This window comes from Chaetodon auriga, chromosome 15 (genome assembly GCF_051107435.1).
Source record: "Chaetodon auriga isolate fChaAug3 chromosome 15, fChaAug3.hap1, whole genome shotgun sequence".
Taxonomy (NCBI): Eukaryota; Metazoa; Chordata; class Actinopteri; order Chaetodontiformes; family Chaetodontidae; genus Chaetodon; species Chaetodon auriga.
The window spans coordinates 24,618,787-24,641,746 of record NC_135088.1 but is presented as its reverse complement, the minus strand read 5'-3'; the positions used below and the strand labels follow the sequence as shown (position 1 = coordinate 24,641,746).

At 42.2% G+C, this 22,960-nt stretch overlaps 1 protein-coding gene across 1 annotated transcript in view; it reads right to left on the bottom strand.

Annotated features, from left to right (window-relative positions):
* Window positions 1-22,960, bottom strand: part of sim2 (SIM bHLH transcription factor 2) — a 40,512-nt gene that overhangs the window by 7,433 nt on the left and 10,119 nt on the right. The window contains exons 2-10 of the mRNA XM_076751138.1: window positions 19,091-19,173; window positions 10,017-10,106; window positions 9,716-9,824; window positions 7,935-8,020; window positions 5,936-6,132; window positions 5,666-5,772; window positions 4,654-4,801; window positions 4,402-4,555; window positions 3,473-3,632 (exon numbers count right to left, since the gene is read on the bottom strand). Coding sequence (XP_076607253.1) covers window positions 3,473-3,632; window positions 4,402-4,555; window positions 4,654-4,801; window positions 5,666-5,772; window positions 5,936-6,132; window positions 7,935-8,020; window positions 9,716-9,824; window positions 10,017-10,106; window positions 19,091-19,173 — 1,134 coding nt within the window. The remainder of the gene's footprint in view (window positions 1-3,472; window positions 3,633-4,401; window positions 4,556-4,653; window positions 4,802-5,665; window positions 5,773-5,935; window positions 6,133-7,934; window positions 8,021-9,715; window positions 9,825-10,016; window positions 10,107-19,090; window positions 19,174-22,960) is intronic.

Genomic DNA, 22,960 nt, shown 5'->3' with positions numbered 1-22,960 from the left:
CTGTGTTCAGAACCAGGTTGTTGGCTGAACACCACTGGGTGAGCTGGTGAATCTCCTCTCTGTAGTGGGTCTCGTTGTTGTCTGAGATGAGACCCACTACTGTAGTGTCGTCCGCGAACTTCACGACTGTGTTCTTGGGGTGGATGGCAGCACAGTCATGTGTGAACAAGGTGAAGAGGGCTGGGCTGAGCACACAACCCTGTGGCGTGCCCGTGCTGAGGACCAGAGGGGATGATGTTGCGTTCCCTATTCTCACCACCTGAGGCCTGTTGGTGAGAAAGTCTCTAATCCAGTGGCACAGTGACGTAGGCAGACCCACCGCATGTAGCTTCAGCGCCAGCTTCTTTGGGATGATGGTGTTAAAAGCTGAGCTGAAGTCAACAAATAGCATCCTGACATAGGTGTTGGGCTGCTGCAGATGGGTAGGGCTGTGTGCAGGGTGATGGAGACAGCATCCTCTGTAGACCGATTCCCTCTGTAGGCAAACTGAAGGCTGTCTAGGTCCGAGGGGATGAAGTCTCTGATGTACCTGAGAAGAATCCGTTCAAAGCACTTCATGATTACCGGGGTTAGAGCAACAGGCCGGTAATCGTTCAGGCAGGTGGCGGACGTCTTCTTAGGCACTGGTATGATGGTGGAGGACTTGAGGCACTCAGGAACCATGGACAGCTGCAGGGACAGATTGAAAATGTCCGGGAGCACTCCTGCTAGCTGGTCAGCGCATGTTCTCAGAGTCTGGCCTGACACCTTATCCGGTCCTGTAGCTTTGCGGGTGTTGATCCTCCTCAGGGTGGATGTCACCTGGTGCTGCTGTAGGACGAGGGGCTGGTGCTGCTCCTCCAGCCTGGGTAGATGTGTAGCTTCTCTACTGCCTGACATGTCAAAGCGGGCAAAGAAGCTGTTTAAGGTGTCAGGCAGAGTGGGGTCGTGGCTGGCGAGCTGAGTGCTGGACTTGTAGTCCGTCATGGTTCTGATGCCTCTCCACATGTTCCGGGGGTTGTTGTTATTGAAGTGGTCTTCAATTTTCTGTTTATGCCGGAGCTTGGCCTGCTTAATTCCTTTCTTCAGCTCTGCTCGAGCCCTGCTGTTAGCCAGCCTATCTCCAGATCTGTAGGCGGTGTCCCGGGCTTTCAGCAGGGACCGTACTGTGCTGTCCAGCCATGGATTCTGGTTGGGAAACACTGTGATGGTCTTAACAGGGAGGACAGCATCAGTGCAGAACTGAACGTAGGACAATACAGATGATGTATACTCCTCCAGGTCTGCCCCTTCACTGAACACACTCCGGTCTGTGTGCTCAAAGCAGTCCTGGAGTGCAGAGGAGGCCTCCACAGTCCATACCTGTATTGTCCTGGTGGTTGGCTTTGTTCTGCAGGCCAGAGGCTTGTATGCAGGAATCAGTTCCACTGAGATGTGGTCTGACATGCACAGGTGTGGAGCTGCTGCAGCCTTGTAAGCAGCAGGGATGTTGCAGTAGACCTGATCCAAAATGTTATTGTCTCTGGTAGGAAAGTCTATGTACTTGTGAAATTTGGGAAAAACTGCCTTCAGTTCGACATGATTAAAGTCTCCTGCCACAATCACAGCCGCTTCTGGGTTGTCGTTCATCTGCCCGCTGATTAGGCAGTACAGCTCCTCTAATGCTAGCTTAGCATTAGCCCGCGGTGGGATGTAGGCAGCCACAATAACAATGGACGAGAGTTCTCTAACCAGCTTGAACGGTCGGCATTTCACCGCCAGGTATTCCAAAATCAGGAGAGCAGAATGTGCCGACGGTGAGTGTAGCTGTACACCAGGCATTGTGTACGTACAGTGCCAAACCTCCGCCTCTGCTCTTACCCGAAGCTGCAGACCTGTCCGTGTGTGGAGTCCGAACTGTTCGGCCCTGCTGTACTGTGTGAGAGCTTCCAGAAGAGTGGTGAACGTAGAAATAATTAAAAACAAACAAACAAAAATGTAAACACGGGAGCCACAGGCCGCTGCGTCTGCACGCGCCGCCATCTTGGACTGTAGAAAACAGAATGCAATAATTTGCAAACAAACTGTGTTTACCCATTTTCCTGTTTCACTTCACAATTTAGTTTCCTTGAGTCTGCACAACACGTGTGCCCTTTTCTGTTAGGCTTTTGGACCAGGACCATAGCCACACACCACTCTGTGTACTCTGTACTGTGCCAAATGGTGTACCTCCTAGAAACTGAAACTGCCCCATACTCTCTGACTTCATCCAGTACTTTGGCACAGCATACTCTTGTTGGTGCACTTTTTACATGCACTCTTAAAAGCAGGGCATTTCTTTTTATCATGGTGCTGGGTACAATGCCTACCATGATTCTGGATGTTTATATGGGCTCTTATTGCTCCGTTTGTTGTGTTTTCTTTCCTATGTTGCCCTCTTTGCTGTCTCCTGGCTTTATCATAAAGCCACCTGCAGCTTTGATGTGTTGGACTGGAAGCTAATTTATTTAGCAACCTCCTTGGATTGGCACAGTTGCTGGATAACTTGTGATCACGTCAAGAGCTGGAAATCTCTGATGCCTGCAACCAGTCTATTGCAGATGTGTTCATCCTTTTGTCATCAAATTGAAAATTCTCTGTTAGCTCCTCCAGAGCTGTATGTATGCTTCTGCTTTCTCACTGGGTAGTTGGCTCCTTTGATAAAAGCATACCCTTTCATGTACCAGGTTCCATCTTGGAATGAAATATCTTCAAAATGGCACTGTAGTCTTTCTTATGTTCTTCCTCCTCAAACTTGAAGGAACTGAATATCCTTTCAGCTTTGTTGCCCATTGTATAAGTGATCGAGCAGACCTGGAAATCCCCATCCTCTCTGTTTAGCTTGGTGACTACCCTGAAGTAAGAGAACATTTGCTTCCACTCTGGCCATTCTCCCGGGACTAGTGAACTTAAACTTCTTTGGAGGATTTAACATCAATGTCGATCCTTTCCAGTTTGCTTTGCCACTCCTGACACCATATAATGTCAAAATCAGACTCTTCGATCTTGGAGGATCGCAAGATGTGCAATGATGCCTTCAAGGTACCGTTACTATTGGAAATTTTATTTATTACTTATAGTTAATTCAGAATGTGCAGTCCATTATATTGCAGCTAATATTACACATTATGTCCAAGTTGTAAAGCTTAATTTCCACAGGAAAAACTGATTTCCTGTGGCATTTTTCCATGCATCATGGAGAAGTGAGAGTTGTTGTCCATGACGTAATTACAGTGCAGCATCCACCACCAAAGACTCAAGCTCTACCATCTAGGGTTAGGATTGATGGTAACAAATCATTCTCTGTGGGGTCTTAAATCCACACTAAGCCAGCATTCCACCTGTGAAAATTAAGCACTCCCAAGCAGACAGATCTAAAATCCACAGTGTGTGGTTTCAAAATTATGTTTTGTGGAATCACCTCTAAATGAGATTTAAGCTTGGTAACTTAAACTTTGATAGATATAGCGTGTACCTGTGTATTTGCTGGGTACTGGGGGGCTGCTGATGTTCCATCCAACAGACCCTGTGTGGTGCAGGGAGCCGAAGATCTGCTGAGCCAGCTGAGATGAGGTACCCGAGAGAGATAGCTGACGAGTCGAGTGGTCCAGTTGGAAATGGCTAGTGGCCTGCTGCTATCCGTAAACAAACATTCAACAGCATAGAGAAGATTATCAAAATACAAGGGTGTTTACTGCTGCCAACACATTTGTTTTTTCTATTTATATGTTTCTCTGTTTGCAACAGTAGTTTTATAACAGACATCCATTGAGAAATTTTGTATTATCTGTCTTTCCTACTGGATCCGTATTTAGTCAAACATGTAGTGTGGCTATTAAAGGACTGACATTTTCATATTTTTCCTAAAATAAGAGCTGGTAGTCAAATGAAAAAATAATGCACTAGTGCCTCAAATAATGGTTTCACCTGTACTGTCCCCCTTGAGCCATAGAAAATAACATCTATATGTTTCGCCTCAGTTTCTATACATTTTTCACCAGGTTTGCAACTTGCTGACAGAATCACCAAATGATGTGTCATCGTCAGACAAGTGAAACTGCACTGAAAGTAGACCTGATTCTTAGATACATTTTTTCAGGGTGACCTCTTTCTTACCAAAATACCAACTTGCGGCATGCTTTGTGCTGTGTGGTGAGCATTAGGTAACAAGGTACCAACTTTTCATAGCACAATGAAAATAGAGACCCTGTCTTGCTGTAATCTTTTTTAATGATCAAATGATATTCCTATAATCGAATCCTCAAAATCTTAAATACGTGGTTAAAATATTAGTCATCTTAGGAAAATAACTGAGGCACATAACAGTTTTAAACATAAATGTGTGAAAACATTCATCGTTTGAGTACTCTGAAATACCATCATTATGCCAAATGGAAGTCCCACCTCAGGATAGGGAGCTGCTCTGAATTTGGTTTTCATGTTGATCGCTTTGGTTGTGAGTTGTTTGTGGTGTTCTTGAGAGGAACTGAGACTGAAACCAGGCTTAGTGGCTCGACTTTGGTCTTCAGATAACTGCAGCTCCTTGCACTCAATGTCACTGTGTACATGCAGACAGACACATTGTATATCTTAGTACTGGTTTAGTTTGTACTGGAGATTTTAAATGGAGAATTACATGGGGAGGGGCCAACTCACGTGAGAACGTAGTTAACACTGACAATACACTGAGGTCTGGAGGAACGGCTGTTGTGGACAATGGTGGCGTAGCTCTGCACCCACACCCAGCCTCCATGCTTTGATAACATGCGGTAGTACTTAGTGGTGACCTGCCCCTTCACCAGTACTATAGGGAACAAATAGATCAGGATCAAGGGTGGAAAAATGTTGAAATCTGACATTAGCCCTTCAGAATCACACAGCAATCTGGCAGCAAAATGCTCCACTATGTTCCCCAGCTAGTCTCTCACACTGTAGATTCAGCTGATATATCAAACTACAAGCGACCCCCATTCACATTGTCACATTTTTTTCCACATAGTGATTATATTATTATACATATCAATTTTAGCGACACACTACAATTTAATGCAGCCATAAGAGTCACTGCTGTAATTATAAAACATTGCAGTCAGATACATGTGCCATGATGCCAGCACCATCTCAATTATTTTTTTCCTCCATCAACCATTTCTGCCTGTTCTAATGTTTCCTGTCAATGCCTCTCCACCCAAGCAGTTGCCCTCAGTTCTTCTGAAAGTTCACAGAAGGTGAACTCTATGTTGAAGCACCTTAAAAATGTTCTCTGTCCTCACTGCAATTTTGTTCACACCTCCAAGCCTCCACCACTTACATTATATCAAACATGGAAATATGTCATGCACATCATCAAATTCTTCTAAAAGCTGAAAGACAACATATTTGTTTCCCACAATAATTAATTGTTTAACTGATTCAAAATATTCAGTGGGGCAAAATCCACAAGGAATCTTACCATCACGACACATGTGGTAATCATAAAATAGTGTGTTGTGGTTGTTCATTAACACATTTTGACTGGTGCTTTTTAGTCTAACAGGCTGTAGTTTTTTGTAGATCTGGGCTTCAATGACTGGATCATTTGGCCTTTGAAAACTTGGTCTGTTGTTGATTTGTCACTTCTACTTACCTTCCCACCCATTTAGTCTGACTAAAGATTTCGAGGACTCACATAAATGGTGAGCACAGCGTAGATGAAAAACGTCACAGGTGTGTACATGGTGGTACAGGGTCTTCTCTATCAGGTCCTGAGGCTCAAAGCCTGTCAGCTCTGCCACTCTGGCTCCAGCAAAGGGGAAAGGGAACAAACTAACAGTCAGGGGTTGATTTGGATCATGTTGCACTTCAGTACACATGATCAGTTAACAACCCAGCAGTCCATATACTCTAAAAAGCTAATGTAAAATGTTAAGCATGTTTAGGAGTCAAGAGTCTCCCTTACCTTGTGTCTAAGAAAATTAGTTTAAAGTCCAGGCTGGCCCGGAACATGAACATGTTGCTGTGGAGTTTGACCTCAGTGATACCACTGGGGGGCAGGGAATGACCAACAGCCACCAGACCCACAGTCTGATAACAGGATTCATACAACGTGTCCATCATATACTGACGCACTTTCAGGTAACCGCTGCAGTGGATGACCTGGGAAACAACCGTATAAAACCAGTGTCATTACCTGTTTATGTTCAATGGAATCCAGAGTCACAGAAAAAGTTGAGCGTTTGTGCCAAACACAGTATTCTGGTATTTTCCAAACCTGACAACACCAAAACAGCAGACTACAATTTGAACTGGGGTTGCTCAGTGGTCCCATGCCTATAATCCATTTTATGTCAGGAGCATTCTATCTTTCTAGTTTAAGTCTATGGGCTCTATTTTCCTTTTCCGCCGCCAGCGCGGCGAAGGCGCGGCGCAAAGTCACGTGCGCTTCGCCGATGCGGCGTGGCGGCGCAGACTGGTATTTTTGTGCACTGCGCTGCGGACGCAACAACCCCCCCCTTCTCATCTCAGTCCCACCCAGCGGCGCAACTCGGAAGGAGGGAGGGGAGAAGGCGAGGAGTGGGTTTGACACAGCCGAGTCCAGTCTTCACCAATCACACCAGCTCCTCGCCTCACCTTTAAAAACGCCGCTGGCAGGTGCATGGCAAGTTTCGAGGAAGACTGAGCCCGCAGCCGGAAGAGCGCAGCCGGGGTGCGCGCTACCAAGTCGACGACCTCCCATGGCAGATGTAATTTGTTCCTGTGACATGCAAGAGTAGATGATTAAAGAAAATTGCATAGCCTACAGTGTTGAAGGCGTTATTCTCATGGCCCACCTGCTCTCCTGCTCACTCATGTCTAAATATGAGGTCCTTAGATGGTAAATCCTCGGCCTCCTCCTCCTCAAAGCAATGATGTACTCCGTCTTTGTAGATAACGTTAAGCATTACAATGATAACATTTGTATTTGGAATAAAATGACGTGGGTAATAGGGGACAACGATCATCACTTACGTTTTTTCCGTGTGTCTGTCTCTCACTGTCTCGAGCGCTCTGAGATAGATGCAGTATAGATGCTCTGTAGGATGCCACGGCTGTTTCTGCTTGGCACAGCGACGTTAATTGATGAGTTTGCATCCCTGTTTCACCTGTGTACATTCGGTCAGGTTGAGTGACCATTACGCATTCCGAAAGCGCTTGCAATGTGGTCAGATGAGACAGTGATCAAAATATATACAGTAAATTTAGGTCTGACTGTATGTGCTGGCTCAGATAGTTGCATTGAATACGTGGCTGTTGCTAATTATCGATCGCAGTGAAATGCCAGACACTGTGGAAATCTGCCTGTGAGGCATTGGTGACGTGGGCGCACGACTTCGCCGGCTTACGAAAATCCACTTGCCCAGCGGCGCGCCGCTGGCGCACAGAGTTGACCAGGTCTGGGGTGGCGAGCTTTCAGCGCAGTTTTACGCCGCCGGCGTGGACCGAAATTCCGCCGCAACGCCCATCCTAGCGTACCTCCGTGCGCCTCGGTTTACCAAAATACCAAGTGCGCTGCGCGCCCGCCTGCGCTGCACGAAAGTACCACTGCGCGGGTTGCGCACACTGCGCGCTGGCGGGGACGAAAATAGAGCCCTTTGGCTGCACAGTTGTTTGGTTGCCCAGTACAAACACATCTCACCTGTGTGCTCATAATGATCATGAGAGTCGCTATTAATTGAAGTGCATACGCAAAGATGTTGTTGTTTTATTAAGGGGAACCTGAACAGCCCAAATTTCCGAAATGTGTAGCCAGTTACTGGTTGGCCAAATAGCTGGTAGCCAAAAAAGACAAGAAACCATAATGTATGCAGGACAAGTCCAGCTGGTGCTGCTGCTACTTCATAAGATCATATCCTCAGTTGAATAAAGTCAGCCTTAAGTTATCATGTTGGAGCAAATGACAACCCAGTGGTTGTACCTACCTTATATCCCCCACATGTAAGTCCTGCATTTCGTTTAGCAAGAACACACTTCATCCTCAAGAAGAAGGAGCGCTCTATTTCATACTCTGTCACAAACACACATTAGAGAGGTATTACTCACATGTTAGAGTATATAGTATTTTTTACATTTTTTGTATTTATTATTTAAAGCACTTTGTGTTACAATGCTATGTATGAAAAGTGCTAACCAAATAACGTCTGATAAAGTCTGAATACAATGTCCCAGTCCTCTGGTCATCAATAGCAGTTCTTACTCCTAAGATTGTCTCAGATTTAGTGTATTTATTTTTGCAGATCAGCATAATTAAGTGTGCACCTTACCTAGCAGCAGTAACCTGTACAAGTGTAATAAGATGGACCAAACAAAGATAACTTAATTACTCTGCTCACTTTGTTGCCATCACAACCCTAAACCAAACTAGTAGCTAGAAACAGTCTGCTGTTGAATAGAACAGAGTCTTAATCCTTTACTAACACTATATGATTTCTGTAGACATAATTGTGATCCTTACACATGTACATTTAAATTCATTAATTTGGCAGATCATTTTTTCTCAAAAGCAACATGCAGTGGAGGTACAATCCAAGCCACAAGCACATATGCAAGGAAGTAAAAGTTGCTTCATTGTTTAATGACAAGAACAGAGTCTGTATTGGTTGGACAATCAGCCATAAAATCCTCTCTTTTTGCCTTTCATAGCATTGGAAAATTTCAAGGCATACTTTCCAGCCCACCTTTTAAAAATGAAGGCCACTCACTCTGTTTTAAAATCCAAGATAATTGTTTTTTTAAGTTCAATAATGGGGTATGCAAATGATTTCCAAGACACACAAAATTAAAAAAGAGTGGTCAAAATCAAAACAGCATATGTCAAGATCCCCTTGTGCAACTCAATAACATCTTTAAACACTCCCTGTCTGCTAAATGACCACATCTTTAAGACTCCATAGCCCCAGCTTGTAATGCAGACTTTCTGTTAAAAATGTGTTTTTACATACACAGGCTGAGCCTAAACTTGATGACATCATTATGACATCCTAATTTCAAACCTAATCTAATCACAAAGACAAACCTTCCACGTTCTTCTTCATCACAGTAAGAAGAATTACCCACAACATTCAACTATATCAACTTTCACTGCAATATTTGAAATATAGAATAATTTAATATAGAACTGAGCAGTGGTAGGCAACCAACAGAAGTGCAGCTCCTCACTGACCAGAAAGTGCAATTCAGACTTATCTGTCCACTGAAGCAGTGGATAATACAAACAAACAAACAAACAAACAAACAAACAAACAAACAAAAAAATAGACTATGTAAATTCTGAGGTATATCATAATAATAATCTTTGTATAATAATAATCGTCTCTGTACAATAATATTTTTGGCAAAAATATTAACTCTAACTATTAGATTAACTATTATAGACTATAATATTAACTGATACTAATTTAACTTACTAGGTTTTTTCAGAGCTTTTTACCACCTCTCACAGTCTTGAGAGAGGAACAGAATAGGGAGTACGAAGTATGAATAGTGTACTTTGCATTAACAGATTAATTAGCAAACAAAGAATGTCTATGAGATGATCCTGTTTCAAATAAAGTTCCTTATGCTTTTGAGATAAATTCCCTGGCCACTATTTGAGAGTTTATGTGTGTGTGTGTGTGTGTGTGTGTGTGTGTGTGTTTGTGTGTGTGTGTGAGTGATATATTATACGTGCACAAGAGCCTCGAGGTTGACAGTGTTTCAGTACCTGGAGAGAATTGATGGTGTGGGGGCTGGCAAAGACTCAGAACTGCTGTCATCTCATCATGATCTGATGGGTGGATGTATTCAAATATACTGTTTCCTGTTAGTTCCACCTGCAGCACAGAAATTTCCAGCATGTACTCATAAATGTGCTGAGTTAATGAATGTAGAGATCAGCTGTAATGCAAAATGCAAAATGCCCCCAACAAACACACACACTCACAGACACTTACCAATTATACTAATTACAGTTCACCTGGTGTTTCATGTTTGATTTAAATACTAAGGAGAAGGGATGGTCTTACCTGAGACAGACCAAGGTGGACTGATGCTGTTTCCGAGATATACATGATTTTGCCATCAGAAGCAACAACAAACACAAAGCCATCCAGAGTCTGAGGGAGCAGTAACAAAGTAGTTACTGTCAAACACCCGTTATTAGTGTTAGTGATATTCATTTTTACAAAATTACTATGTGCCAATACATTTGTTTATATGCTGTAAGAATGGACACTGACTGTTATTTTATTTAATTGACTCATGGTGCATAATCAGCACCTCATTCACATTTTCACTTTGGTATTGAATGCATGCTCTGAGTGGGTAGAGGACCTTTTTTCTTACTTTTAAATGCAGTTAACAACATGGTGGCATAAATGTTAAACCAAAAAATACTGGAAAATAATACAAAGAATAATAACTTCTTGCATTACAATAGGGTCCTTGCACCAGGCCTTAATTAAAACTGCAAGCCAGATTGAATGGACCCTCGCACCTTCGTACATGTCGACAGCTGCAGCCCTTTTACTTGACAACAGCTAAATGACACTGCTCATACTTTTCAATTTCAATTTTGGACTCTGCATGAAGGAGTTCAATGTCACTTACTGTGTCCATTATGTGGTGCAAGAGAACACCTTGTAATTTTACCTTGTGTTCCAGTATATCAGTTGTATATCACACCCTGATAATTTCATGTAAATCAAATGATAATTGTCACACAAGACTTTAAATGTCTCTTAAGCTTCAGAATGCTCACCAAACCTGAAATTTGAGGCAGATTGAACATTGTATATTTAAGTTACAACAACGCTGAAATTAACCATTCACCGCCACAGGAACGCCGTTTGATGAGAACTCACAATTTTCACAGGAGTGGAACTGGTCAACCCGCTAAGAGAAGAACATCATATTATAAACATGTTATTTCCTTTTGCCTGGAGGTGGTGCTATGACTATGACTGAATATTGACATGTATATGTTGTCAGGCCAGGAGTCTTATCAAATGTGAAGTTTGAGGCAGATTGTACAATGCATTTCTGATTTACATCAACTTGCTGTTTCATGATGAGACATGATCAAACATTGAAATTTGACCCCTCACCATGTATCCACCATTTGATGTAAATTCATAGGTTAACAACCTTTTGTTATTGTCCCAGCCCAGCACTTACCTGTTGCTGCAGCTCCTCAGCCATGCCCCACACCTACTCATCTGCACATCTGCCCTCAATTAGACTCATCAGGAAGGTATTTAAGCAATGCTGGCACTCTTTCCTGTTTCCAGATTTTCTATGTGCATTGCCAAACTCCCTGGTATTTGACCTCACCTGATCCTGATTAGTCCATCTATCAAGTCCCTATGTCTGCGGGTGTGGAGATCTTACCACTTCAGTGGTAATAAAGACCTTGTTCCTCCTCCGAGAGTTGTTTTGACCATGCCAAAATCTGTCAATGATTTCTGACCAGGTCCGCTTAAAGGAAGCCAGCCATCAGCAGGGAGTCATGTCCCCACCAGAAGCCCCAGGAAGTGTTCAGTAAGGCCAAAGCCACCTTCCTGCTGCCACACCACCCATATGGTTGTGCTATAGACTTAGTCTCAGGCACAGCTCCACCCAAGGGTCGGCTGTACTCCCTGACCGGCCACAAGAGGGGGGCTATTGAAGCCTACATCAATGACTCCTTGGGGGCAGGGATCATCCGGCCATCATCCTCCCGAGTGGCAGAGTTCTTCTTCATGGGCAAGAAGGACAGTTCCGTGAGACCCTGCATCGAGTACCGTGGACTAAATAAGATAACGGTAAAGAACCGGTTACCCTGCCTTTGATCTCCTCGGCCTTTGAACTCCTGCAGGGGGCTGCCATGTTCACCAATGCCTACTACCTGGTCAGGATCCGGGAGGGAGATGAGTGGGAAATGGACTTCAACACACCCACGGGGCACTATGAGTACTTTAGTGATGCCATTTGGCCTCACGAATGCCCCAGCCATTTTCCAAGCCCTGGTCAACGATGTACTGCGAGACATGCTAAACAACAACATTGTATATTTAAGTTACAACAACGCTGAAATTAACCATTCACCGCCACAGGAACGCCGTTTGATGAGAACTCACAATTTTCACAGGAGTGGAACTGGTCAACCCGCTAAGAGAAGAACATCATATTATAAACATGTTATTTCCTTTTGCCTGGAGGTGGTGCTATGACTATGACTGAATATTGACATGTATATGTTGTCAGGCCAGGAGTCTTATCAAATGTGAAGTTTGAGGCAGATTGTACAATGCATTTCTGATTTACATCAACTTGCTGTTTCATGATGAGACATGATCAAACATTGAAATTTGACCCCTCACCATGTATCCACCATTTGATGTAAATTCATAGGTTAACAACCTTTTGTTATTGTCCCAGCCCAGCACTTACCTGTTGCTGCAGCTCCTCAGCCATGCCCCACACCTACTCATCTGCACATCTGCCCTCAATTAGACTCATCAGGAAGGTATTTAAGCAATGCTGGCACTCTTTCCTGTTTCCAGATTTTCTATGTGCATTGCCAAACTCCCTGGTATTTGACCTCACCTGATCCTGATTAGTCCATCTATCAAGTCCCTATGTCTGCGGGTGTGGAGATCTTACCACTTCAGTGGTAATAAAGACCTTGTTCCTCCTCCGAGAGTTGTTTTGACCATGCCAAAATCTGTCAATGATTTCTGACCAGGTCCGCTTAAAGGAAGCCAGCCATCAGCAGGGAGTCATGTCCCCACCAGAAGCCCCAGGAAGTGTTCAGTAAGGCCAAAGCCACCTTCCTGCTGCCACACCACCCATATGGTTGTGCTATAGACTTAGTCTCAGGCACAGCTCCACCCAAGGGTCGGCTGTACTCCCTGACCGGCCACAAGAGGGGGGCTATTGAAGCCTACATCAATGACTCCTTGGGGGCAGGGATCATCCGGCCATCATCCTCCCGAGTGGCAGAGTTCTTCTTCATGGGCAAGAAGGACAGTTCCGTGAGACCCTGCATCGAGTACCGTGGACTAAATAAGATAACGGTAAAGAACCGGTTACCCTGCCTTTGATCTCCTCGGCCTTTGAACTCCTGCAGGGGGCTGCCATGTTCACCAATGCCTACTACCTGGTCAGGATCCGGGAGGGAGATGAGTGGGAAATGGACTTCAACACACCCACGGGGCACTATGAGTACTTTAGTGATGCCATTTGGCCTCACGAATGCCCCAGCCATTTTCCAAGCCCTGGTCAACGATGTACTGCGAGACATGCTAAACAAGTTCATCTTTGTTTATTTGGATGATATTCTCATCTTCTCCCAGACCCTAGATGACCCCATCATTTCCCCCGGGAGCATCAAGACGGATCTTGGCAAAGTCTCCACCGTGACGTCCTGGCCGGTCCCCACCTCCTGAAAAGAGTTACAATGCTTCCTGGGCTTCGCCAACTTTTACTGTGAGTTCATCAGGAACTACAGCACCGTGGAGGATTCCCTGACATCCCTAACTTCGGTGAAGGTGGAGTTCCAGTGGAATCCAGAGGTGGCCCAGGCATTCAAGACCCTGAAGGACCGGTTCATCTCTGCACCCATCCTGCAACTGGCAGATCCTGACGGTCAGTTTGTGGTGGATGCCTCGGGGTGGGGTGGGAGCAGTCCTGTCCCAGCCCTCCAGCACTCCTCTATGGACCAGAAGTTATACACCCCTGTGCCGACTTTTCCCACAGGCTCTCTCTGGCTGAGAGAAACTATGACATTGGTAACTGGGAGTTGTTGGCTGTAAAGTTGGCCTTGGAGGAGTGGAACCATTGGTTAGAGGGGACAGAGGAGCCATTCCTGGTGTGGACGGACCACAAGAACCTGGAGTACATCTGCTCAGTGCAGAGGTTGAACTCTCTGCAAGCCAGGTGGGCTCTTTTCTTCACCAGATTTAACTTTGTTCTGTCTCTGTTCTGGTTCATGTAACAGCAAACCAGATGCTGTCTCACAACAGTTTCAGGAGGAGAAGAGAGTTCCCCAGGAGCCCACTCCGATCCTGCCTGCTTCCTGTCTGGTGGCTCCAGTCCTCTGTGGAATAGAGAAGAGAGTCCAGGCCGCTAGTGAAGACCAGCCAGGCCATAGCACTTGCCCTCCGGGGCTACTGTTCGTTCCCCCTGCACTGCAGCTGGAGGTACACCAGTGGGGCCTTTGAATCTTTCCTGTCATCCCTGAGCTCATAGGACATGTGAGGTCATCCATCTGAGGTTTTGGTTGCCTGTCAAGTCCCTGTGTCTGCGGATGTGCAGATCTTGCCACCTTGGTGTTAATAAAGAGCTTGTTCCTCCTCCGAAAGTCATTTCAAGCACGTCGAAATCTGTCAGTGATTTCTGTGTTTGATCCACTCTCATAACAGTAACTCTGTCTGAGTCTGCTCGGTACTGCACATTGTTACCCTGGTTGTCCATTTTCCCGTATTTCCCATCAGCCAGCACTGCAATTGGGTCCTCCACGAGCCTGTTACACATTCGTAAGATTGTTTATATGAACAAGATTGAGGTGGAGGTGAGGTGCATCCTTGGATTTCTTTTAAATATGACCCCTGTAAATGGCAAAAATATGCAGTAAAAATACAAAATAAAATCAAAGTGAGGATTGGGTTTAGGTCATGGCCCATAGAGATTTTTTTTTAAATCTTGGGATGTTATAATTGCCAAATGTTGTACATCTAGGTGAAAGGTACCACAAGGGCTACTTCATTCTGTAGGGAGCACTATAAAGCCATTTTACCATAGCAAATCCTAAGGCCCATATCAGATATCAAAATCACCTATTCTGATGTGTGCCAGGTCGTGTGAGTTTCCAACCATCCCTCCACCTTCAACAATGCCATCTTGTTAATGGCAAAACATCACAATTTGCCCAATGCTTAGCCATCACTTGGCTTATTTCTCACAAAATAGCATCATTTGATTCATTTGGTGAAACAATAATAACTAGACCTTTAGGAAGTTATTAACAGGGGCCCAAGCCAATGCAATGCAGGTCAGACCTGAAGGCCTATGGACATGATGCAAGTTGTGCATTGAGAGCAGGACAGAGGATGGAAAAATATATCACTTTGTGTACCTGGAGGAAGAAACTGGTTTGCAACATTTTCACTTTGTGTCAAGTTTGGGATGGAGAGTAATATGGTCTCAATCACGCAGCAGCATGACAATTTTCACAGACGTTTTTGCTGTACAAACACCTTCAGCAGAAAAAAGTAATAATGAGAAATTACATTAACTTTATATTTGTCACAAAATTTTCAAAGCAGCACAGGATATGGAATGTAAACTTTACAACCACAAGAGTTTCCAACAGAGGGGCATTTTTTTGACACCTGCCTAAAACTTTTGCTCTGTACTGTAAGTGGTTAAAGCAGGATTTAGTATAAGAAGTAATTGTATGTGCCATGTAGTTATCTGTGTAGCTGACTTTGACCAAGGCATATCATTTAACGTGCTGAAAACATTCCAGCTCTGTGGAATGTACGGGTGATTTCTTTTGAATTTTTTTCCCAAGTTTAAAATGTGAAATTTTGTTTTGTTGTAATAAACCACAGCCACTTCCATCATTACCAAATAGTGCAAAATGAATTTTGTATGAACATTTTGTGCATTTCAAGATACAATCAGAAAAGCAGGTACAATCAATACCACCAACACACAGCCAAGATTACAAAATTGAGGCAGCTAAGCAATGAAGTCTCAGAGTAATCAATCTATTGATAACACTCCAACAAACGCAGTCTTGTTACAATGCCAAAGGTCCAGATGATGCAATCCAGTAATATATTTAGTCTAAAACATTATAATAATCCTATAACTATAATTAGTCAGCAGATGTGCTAATCTTCCACGTATTCTTCATTATAACTCCAGCTACCATTTACTCATAGGCAATGTACTGGCAGCAAAATGGCCACTACACTGACCTCATGATTGACACTGAACTTGACCCAATATAATCTTTCATGTTCTGTCCACAGTCTACAATGGCCAATGAGAGTCAGTGATGAAATAAAATGCTTGCCCCTCTTTTGAATAGAGATCAGGAAAATTCAGACAATTGTGCAGATGACTTGTGACTTCATATAGCAAATTAAATTCTGCAAACGAGGATATGTTGCTTCAGTGGGTAACTTTACTGCTAAAACAAGGAATTGACCCTTTGCTAAACCCCTCCTCCAAACAGCAACTGTCCAGTCATAGCTTAGTAACTGTAACTAATTATCGGCAGGCCTGTCAAGTTTGGCATCTCTCTGAAGCTCTAAGAAGATTGATACTTTGTGCTTTAAGAATTTGGAAGGTGACATCTTTTTTGCAGTCTTTTAAAACCTGAGTAAATGTGTGACAAATGGATTAAACTTGTCTTTATCTGCTGTCATTAAGCTGTGTGCCTAAATAACTTATTACCTACAGTAGTAATCAAGCATTACGTCTAAGGCAATGGGCATGATATTAGTTTTCTACATTAATTTTTGGGGCTGCAGGTTACATGAGAAAATACCTGTTCAGGATCCATCCATCCACTGTTTGCGTATATGTGTATGAGCCAAGATGAATGCAGAATTTAGAGTAATGATAGCAGCTCAGTCCTGCTCTTTGTTTTTAGGGAAGTTCACACACCAGAAACTCCAGCCAAATGTGTGTTAGATACCATTGCATTTTTCACACTTCTGGGAAATTTCTCATATCCCCAAATCCCTCTGTCATAGCAAAGGAAAGCGCATTGTTTGAAAATACAAACAATAAAGCATAGCCTAAATCTATTGCTTGCCCAGGTACATTTTTCTCCTATAGTAAGCATCCAAACAATTTGAAGGATATTAGAACAAATATCATTTCAATTAGCCTACATTGTATTGTTTTTACATTTTATTTTATTTTTAATACCACACTACAGGGTGAACTAACTCCATGCTAAAATACACAATGCTGCCCCCCTGTATAAATTACATGGATCACCAACTGGTGAGGATGCAGATGTTTTGCCTGGCCTTTTTTCATGTACACAGCCATCAAGTACATATTTAAGGGTTCTCATCATAAAATCTCAAATAGTTTTGTCAGCTGGAGATGGACTTTGCAGTTGATTCACTGTTTAAGCATTAGCATTGGCTTACTACATTAATAGTAAGCTTGCTATACTTGTAAGATCTTTTAGCCTTTGAACCTCTGTTACTTGATGCCAGTAGCACCTACAGTGAGTCTGACTGTTGAGGATAAAGCTTCAGAGTGTTACATTTCAAGAGAACAAAACCACGCAACCATGCATGCCATAATCAGAATAAACTTTGTTCCGTGTGATCACAAGTCAGCTGGTTGAAAACTGTAATGAAAGTGGAAAGACGGGCAAAACATAAATGAAGGGGGTAATGTGATTTCATAGAGGTTTATATGGGTGTGCCTTCACCAATTAAAATGACCAAAATATTACAGAACACAAGTCCTGAGCTCTCAATCTGCTCTGAGCAGGCTGGCACTGGACTGTTCAAGACATATTCATTCTTGGCAGTTATATTGCAGTGTAATGCTGGATTGGCATTGTCACACAGCTCTTCCACACCTCTCTTCCAACTGGGCCTCACTACAGGTCACCAAGATACCAAACCAGCGCAGGTGAGGAAATAAACTCAGGGTGCCGATGCCTGGACTTAAATATATGTGATCATATAAAACTTTTTTCTATTGCAGAAACTTAATGAAATATGTAACATCATATCTTAATCAATTTTCATTGGCTCTTCTTCCATGAAACGGTTTGATGTGATGCATAGGACACAGTGCCATGGATAAATTTAAAAGAAAATATGTAATATTATCAACTGTACTTTTATCATGGTTTGTTCCACTGCTGCCGTTTTAATTAAAATACAGTGGAAAAGCAAGGAAGAACTTGGCACTGAACCTCCCAAGGTTCTTACAAGTTTTAGTATATGGAAATCTTCCTGTTGCAGGTTGGTAGATTCCTGTGGTGTAAAATGACTGTATGATTGGTTTGTGAGTCTTCCTGTAATCTATAGGCCACAATCAGACAGCACTTCCTTTTGAAAAACATGTGAAAAAACATTGGAAACTAAAAACCTAATCTGAGCCCCACTTGCTGTCAATCCTATATTATTTCCAGGTTGAGAACTACAGGGGAGCCATGGGGAGCTTGACTCCCCTTAATGAGACATGAGCTCCCCTGAAAACATGTTTTATGAAATTTTTGGAGGTCTCTAAAATATTGGCAACAAGCTATTGTAATGCTGGTTGCTTTTGTGACTTCACCAGCTATTACTTAAATGGCTCCCTTTCGGGTAGTGGGTAAGAAATAGCACAGAGACAGCTCCTATGTCGGGATGTGTATCTTTTTAATCTCGGCCACGAACAGCTTCTTCAGACCAACAATGCACCTCTACAACAACTCAAAGATAATCCCTCAAGTGTGATGTATCACTTTGCTGACTTTTAACAATCTTAAACACAGTGTGAAAAGAATATGGGTCAATATAAAATTTAGAACAACAAACAAATAATATTAAAGTTAATCAACATAAAAATATCCTCCAATTAATTGTTTACAAAATAAATCTCTTCTTATACTATTTTTGCCATGCATTTCTATCATTCTGTATCATCACCATCATTGATCATATGTTTAATTAGGCTATTATTGATGTATGATTAGAGTGAATCAACCTCATGCATGATGAGGTTGATTCCTCATTACCCCCATTGACCATCAAAAGCGTGGTGGCGCAATATCCCCCCTGAAAGAAAAAAGAGCTCCCCAGAAAGCCATGATATACCTCACACACTGATTATTTCCTCTATTCAATTGTAAATACAACATGTAACTGTTAGCCCAAACATACTGATGTAATCTGAAAGGCAAATTACAAATTTAATTGTACAGTTTAATTAATTGGTGTAAGGTCAGATTTAGTGTGCATGCTATTTGCTACTGTTTCCTGACCCTCACTCTATATAGTATAGCATTGCCCACACATAAACAGCAGCGCTACTTGAGTATGGAAGACTAAACAGTGCTAGAACATTGTTTACTGTTTCCTGTACCTACTTGTAAAAGGTGTGAACCCAGTTCTTTAGCCATGCTATCCAGAGGACTAAACTTTGTTGACTGACCCCATCCATCACCAAGACCTGCTGAGAGAAACAGACATGGCATGAAAATCATAAGGACAAAGACTGATATATATATATATATATATATATATATATATATATATATATATATATATAGAGAGAGAGAGAGAGAGAGAGAGAGAGACACACACACACACACACACACACACACACACACACACGTATCATCATTTCCATAAATTCCAGGGCAAAGAGTGTTAGAGGACCACTGCATTATTATTCCATAAATTGGAGATGATCAGGTTGCAATACAGTAAGAGATGTTGTAATCTGTGGAAATTATTTTTATCATTAAGTTATTATTGATGTAATGTGCACCTACTCCAACAGTAAAAATGCATATTTGTATTAATGTATGGGTAAAAGATCCAGATGAAGATCCAAGCTGATGAGATCTCTGTGTCCGCTGTGTTGCTCAACATACACCAATCAAGCAAAACATTATGACCACCTGCCTAATATTGTGTTGGTCCCCCTTTTGCTGTCTAAACAGCCCTGACCTGTCGAGGCATGGAGTCCACTAGACCCCTGAAGGTGTGCTGTGCTATCTGGCACCAAGATGTTAGCAGCAGATCCTTTAAGTCCTGCAAGTTGTGAGGTGGGGCCTCCATGGATCGGACTTGTTTGTCCAGCACAGATGCTCAGTTGGATTGAGATCTGGGGAATTTGGAGGCCAAGACAGCACTTCAAACTCGTTGTGCTCCTCAAACCATTTCTGAACCGTTTTTGCTTTGTGGCATGGCACATTATCCTGCTGAAAAAGGCCATAGCCATCAGGGAACACTGTTTCCATGTAAGGGTGTACATGGTCTACAACAATGCTTAGGTAGGTGGTGCGTGTCAAAGTAACATCCACATGGATGGCAGGACCAAAGGTTTCCAGCAGAACATTGCCCAAAGCATCACACTGCCTCTGCTGGCTTGCCATACTTAATATTTTTCAGTAATTTAATTAATTGTATTTGTAATATTAGCTCAGCTTGGTTATTGTACATTGTAATCAATTAAATTGTTTAATATTTCGTACTAAAATTAAGATTAATCTAAAGTTTTAGTTATTAGTAGAGATAAGTAAACTAAACAAAATATATTTGAACAACAACTTTATTTTGCTACATTACACATTACAAAACATGGAGTACAAGTATGGCATTTAAACTTTTTGGGTTTTGGTGGCAGGCTGGCCTCGTGGTCAGAGAATCAATTCTAGAATCGAAAACAAAAAACAAAACAAAAAAACAGTCACAGGTTCGATCCTCACCACATGTTAATACTTCAGTCCTGTGCTGACTATTCCAGAAATTGCAAAATCTTCTGGATCTGCATTTCACATCACCTTAAATGCTCTGCATTACCCCCGCCCCCCATAACAAGAAACAACAATGCACCTTAACAGTGTTCACAAGTGCGGCTGAAGAGATTCTACAGTCCTACAGAACACAGATGTTGTTCATTAGTCCACAGACTTTGGCAGAAAGCCTTTCACCATTCATTTACATGAGCGCTTTCTGAAGGAATTCGTAGTAATATTTTTAAAAGAATGTGAGCTGCTGGTGCTCCCCATTTAACCCACAGTAAGGTAACAGTGTATGGAATGGCAGTGCAAGCTCTGCACATTTGTGGCATCATCAAAAGGGGGACTTCTTAAACACTATCGACTGAAACATGGACATTTTGGTCATGGACATTATCTGCCTTGTATTCATTTGAACTGTCCATGTTCCTTTAAAACTTGGAGTGGCTTGCGTTCACACTTGTATAGAGCTCACAAATCAGAGGAAACTGAAAATCAACGAGATGCGATAGCTTTCAAATGTAAAATTTGTGACTCATGTTTTCCAAATACCAAAGATTATTTTCAACTCATTAAGTCTCATCTGAAAAGACTAGAAACAGTAGTGTGTGTGTTTGATGGCTGTGAGTTCAAAACAAACATATATGGCACTTATGCTACTCATAGAAGTCGAAAGCACCAATCTTACTCATGTGATGACTTAAAGGCTGATGTCATTGTAAAACTTTCAGTTTCTACTGGTCTTCAACAGAATGAAAGCCATTTTTCATCACTGGAATCAACTGTTGATGTGGAGTTGGAAACTACTGTAGATTTGGATCGCGAAGGACATACAAGAGCATATGTGGAAATAATTGGTTCACTCTTGTTGGTCATCACGTGTGTCCTACCTGTATGCCTTTGAAATCATAATACCCAACCTAGTGGCCAAACAAAAACTACATATGGTGCCAACAGTCCAGTTGACTTAATTCAATAGCATTGTGACATTGTGACCTGGATTAATGAGAATTTGTACAGATACCTTCATTAGTGTTGAAGTCATCATCAGTATTATTATTTGCATGAGTGTATTCATATCATTCAAATTTGTCATATATGGTAGTTAAAATAATAGACAACTTACAACATGATGTTTGTATAGCTGATTTTATGTAGTTTGGTCATTTATTTTATTCTGGTGTCATTCTGCCTGCTCTAACCACTTTTCTTTACAATGTCTACAGACTTCTGATGATTCAGCCGTCAATGTGGAAGAAGAGCTGGCAGCACAGATAATGGCTCTGTACCTTGTGCGAAGTGAAAATGGACAAATCAGGGATGTAGGGGTCGTCATTGAGGGTTCCATCGTACTCAACCACCTTGGGGATCTCAGCAGAGCCTGCTGCTACTTGCTTGGGCTAGTTTATGCCTTGGATCTTAAATACCCCAAAAATCTAAAGTGAACTTTTGAAGTATTTCAAAAGATGCTTGTTGAAGTGGATGCTGGGAACCTGTCAACAAAGGTGCAAAGACTGAAAAACAATGTGATGATATAGTTGTCTGTTGGGTGAGCACAGATGAGACTCAAACCCACTTGAACCATGCGTGTAAGGTAAAAACAGACTGTACCCTCAGTAATTAGTGAGATCCTTCTGGACAGAAACTTGGATGATCTGTGGCTTCATTTTGGAAAACCATTCCCAGGTGTTGTCTGTCTCTGATTTCACGATCTGATTTCTCTTTGACTGCACATTTACATTGTGTTTTGTTTTATCATTCCTGTGAGCCTCAAGGCTTCAAATTTTTACTTTAGAGTTTGAGGCAGTTTCATCAGAAATAACTAAAATGTTGTACTTCTAAAGGAGAAAGTTTTTGTATTTTCAGTTTGGAGTATCTTCAAATGTGAGAAATGCATGTGATTAAAAAGCACAGGGGTTGACCATTGTATTGTCACATCTAAACGTGAAGCCACATATGCTGGACATGATGTTTGCCCTTATGTTACAGATTGTTATAGGCATAGGTACTAGTCATCAATGTGTTCAGTGTGAAGATGACATCGAGCATTAATATTCATCTTTAATATGTATCTTTTTTTCATGCCCATTTGGCAAGAAGCATTTGTTTGATCAGAGGTGTTTGATCTTGGGTATACTGAATTTCCTTTCCTGTAACAGCTTCAGATGTGCTGCTGTAGGTTGTGTCCACATAACTTGAGTGGTAAGACGGACGGACATGTTTGTTGTGATACAAGTCCAGTTCTTGTGGAGAAGTATTTGGAAAAATCTTCTTTGTTAAAATGCACTTTTTGGTTATTATTTGCAATATGAATAATGTTGCTGCTAGTATCTGCAGATGTTGGAAAAATGTAATTTTCTGAGGGAAAATAGTTTTAAAATAAAGTTTTCCTGTTTTGTGAGCTCTTGGACATATTCGTTTATAGTAGCTACTGAATATCTTCAAATAAAAATTAAAATTTAAAAAATCAGTCAGTTCAACAATTTTTTT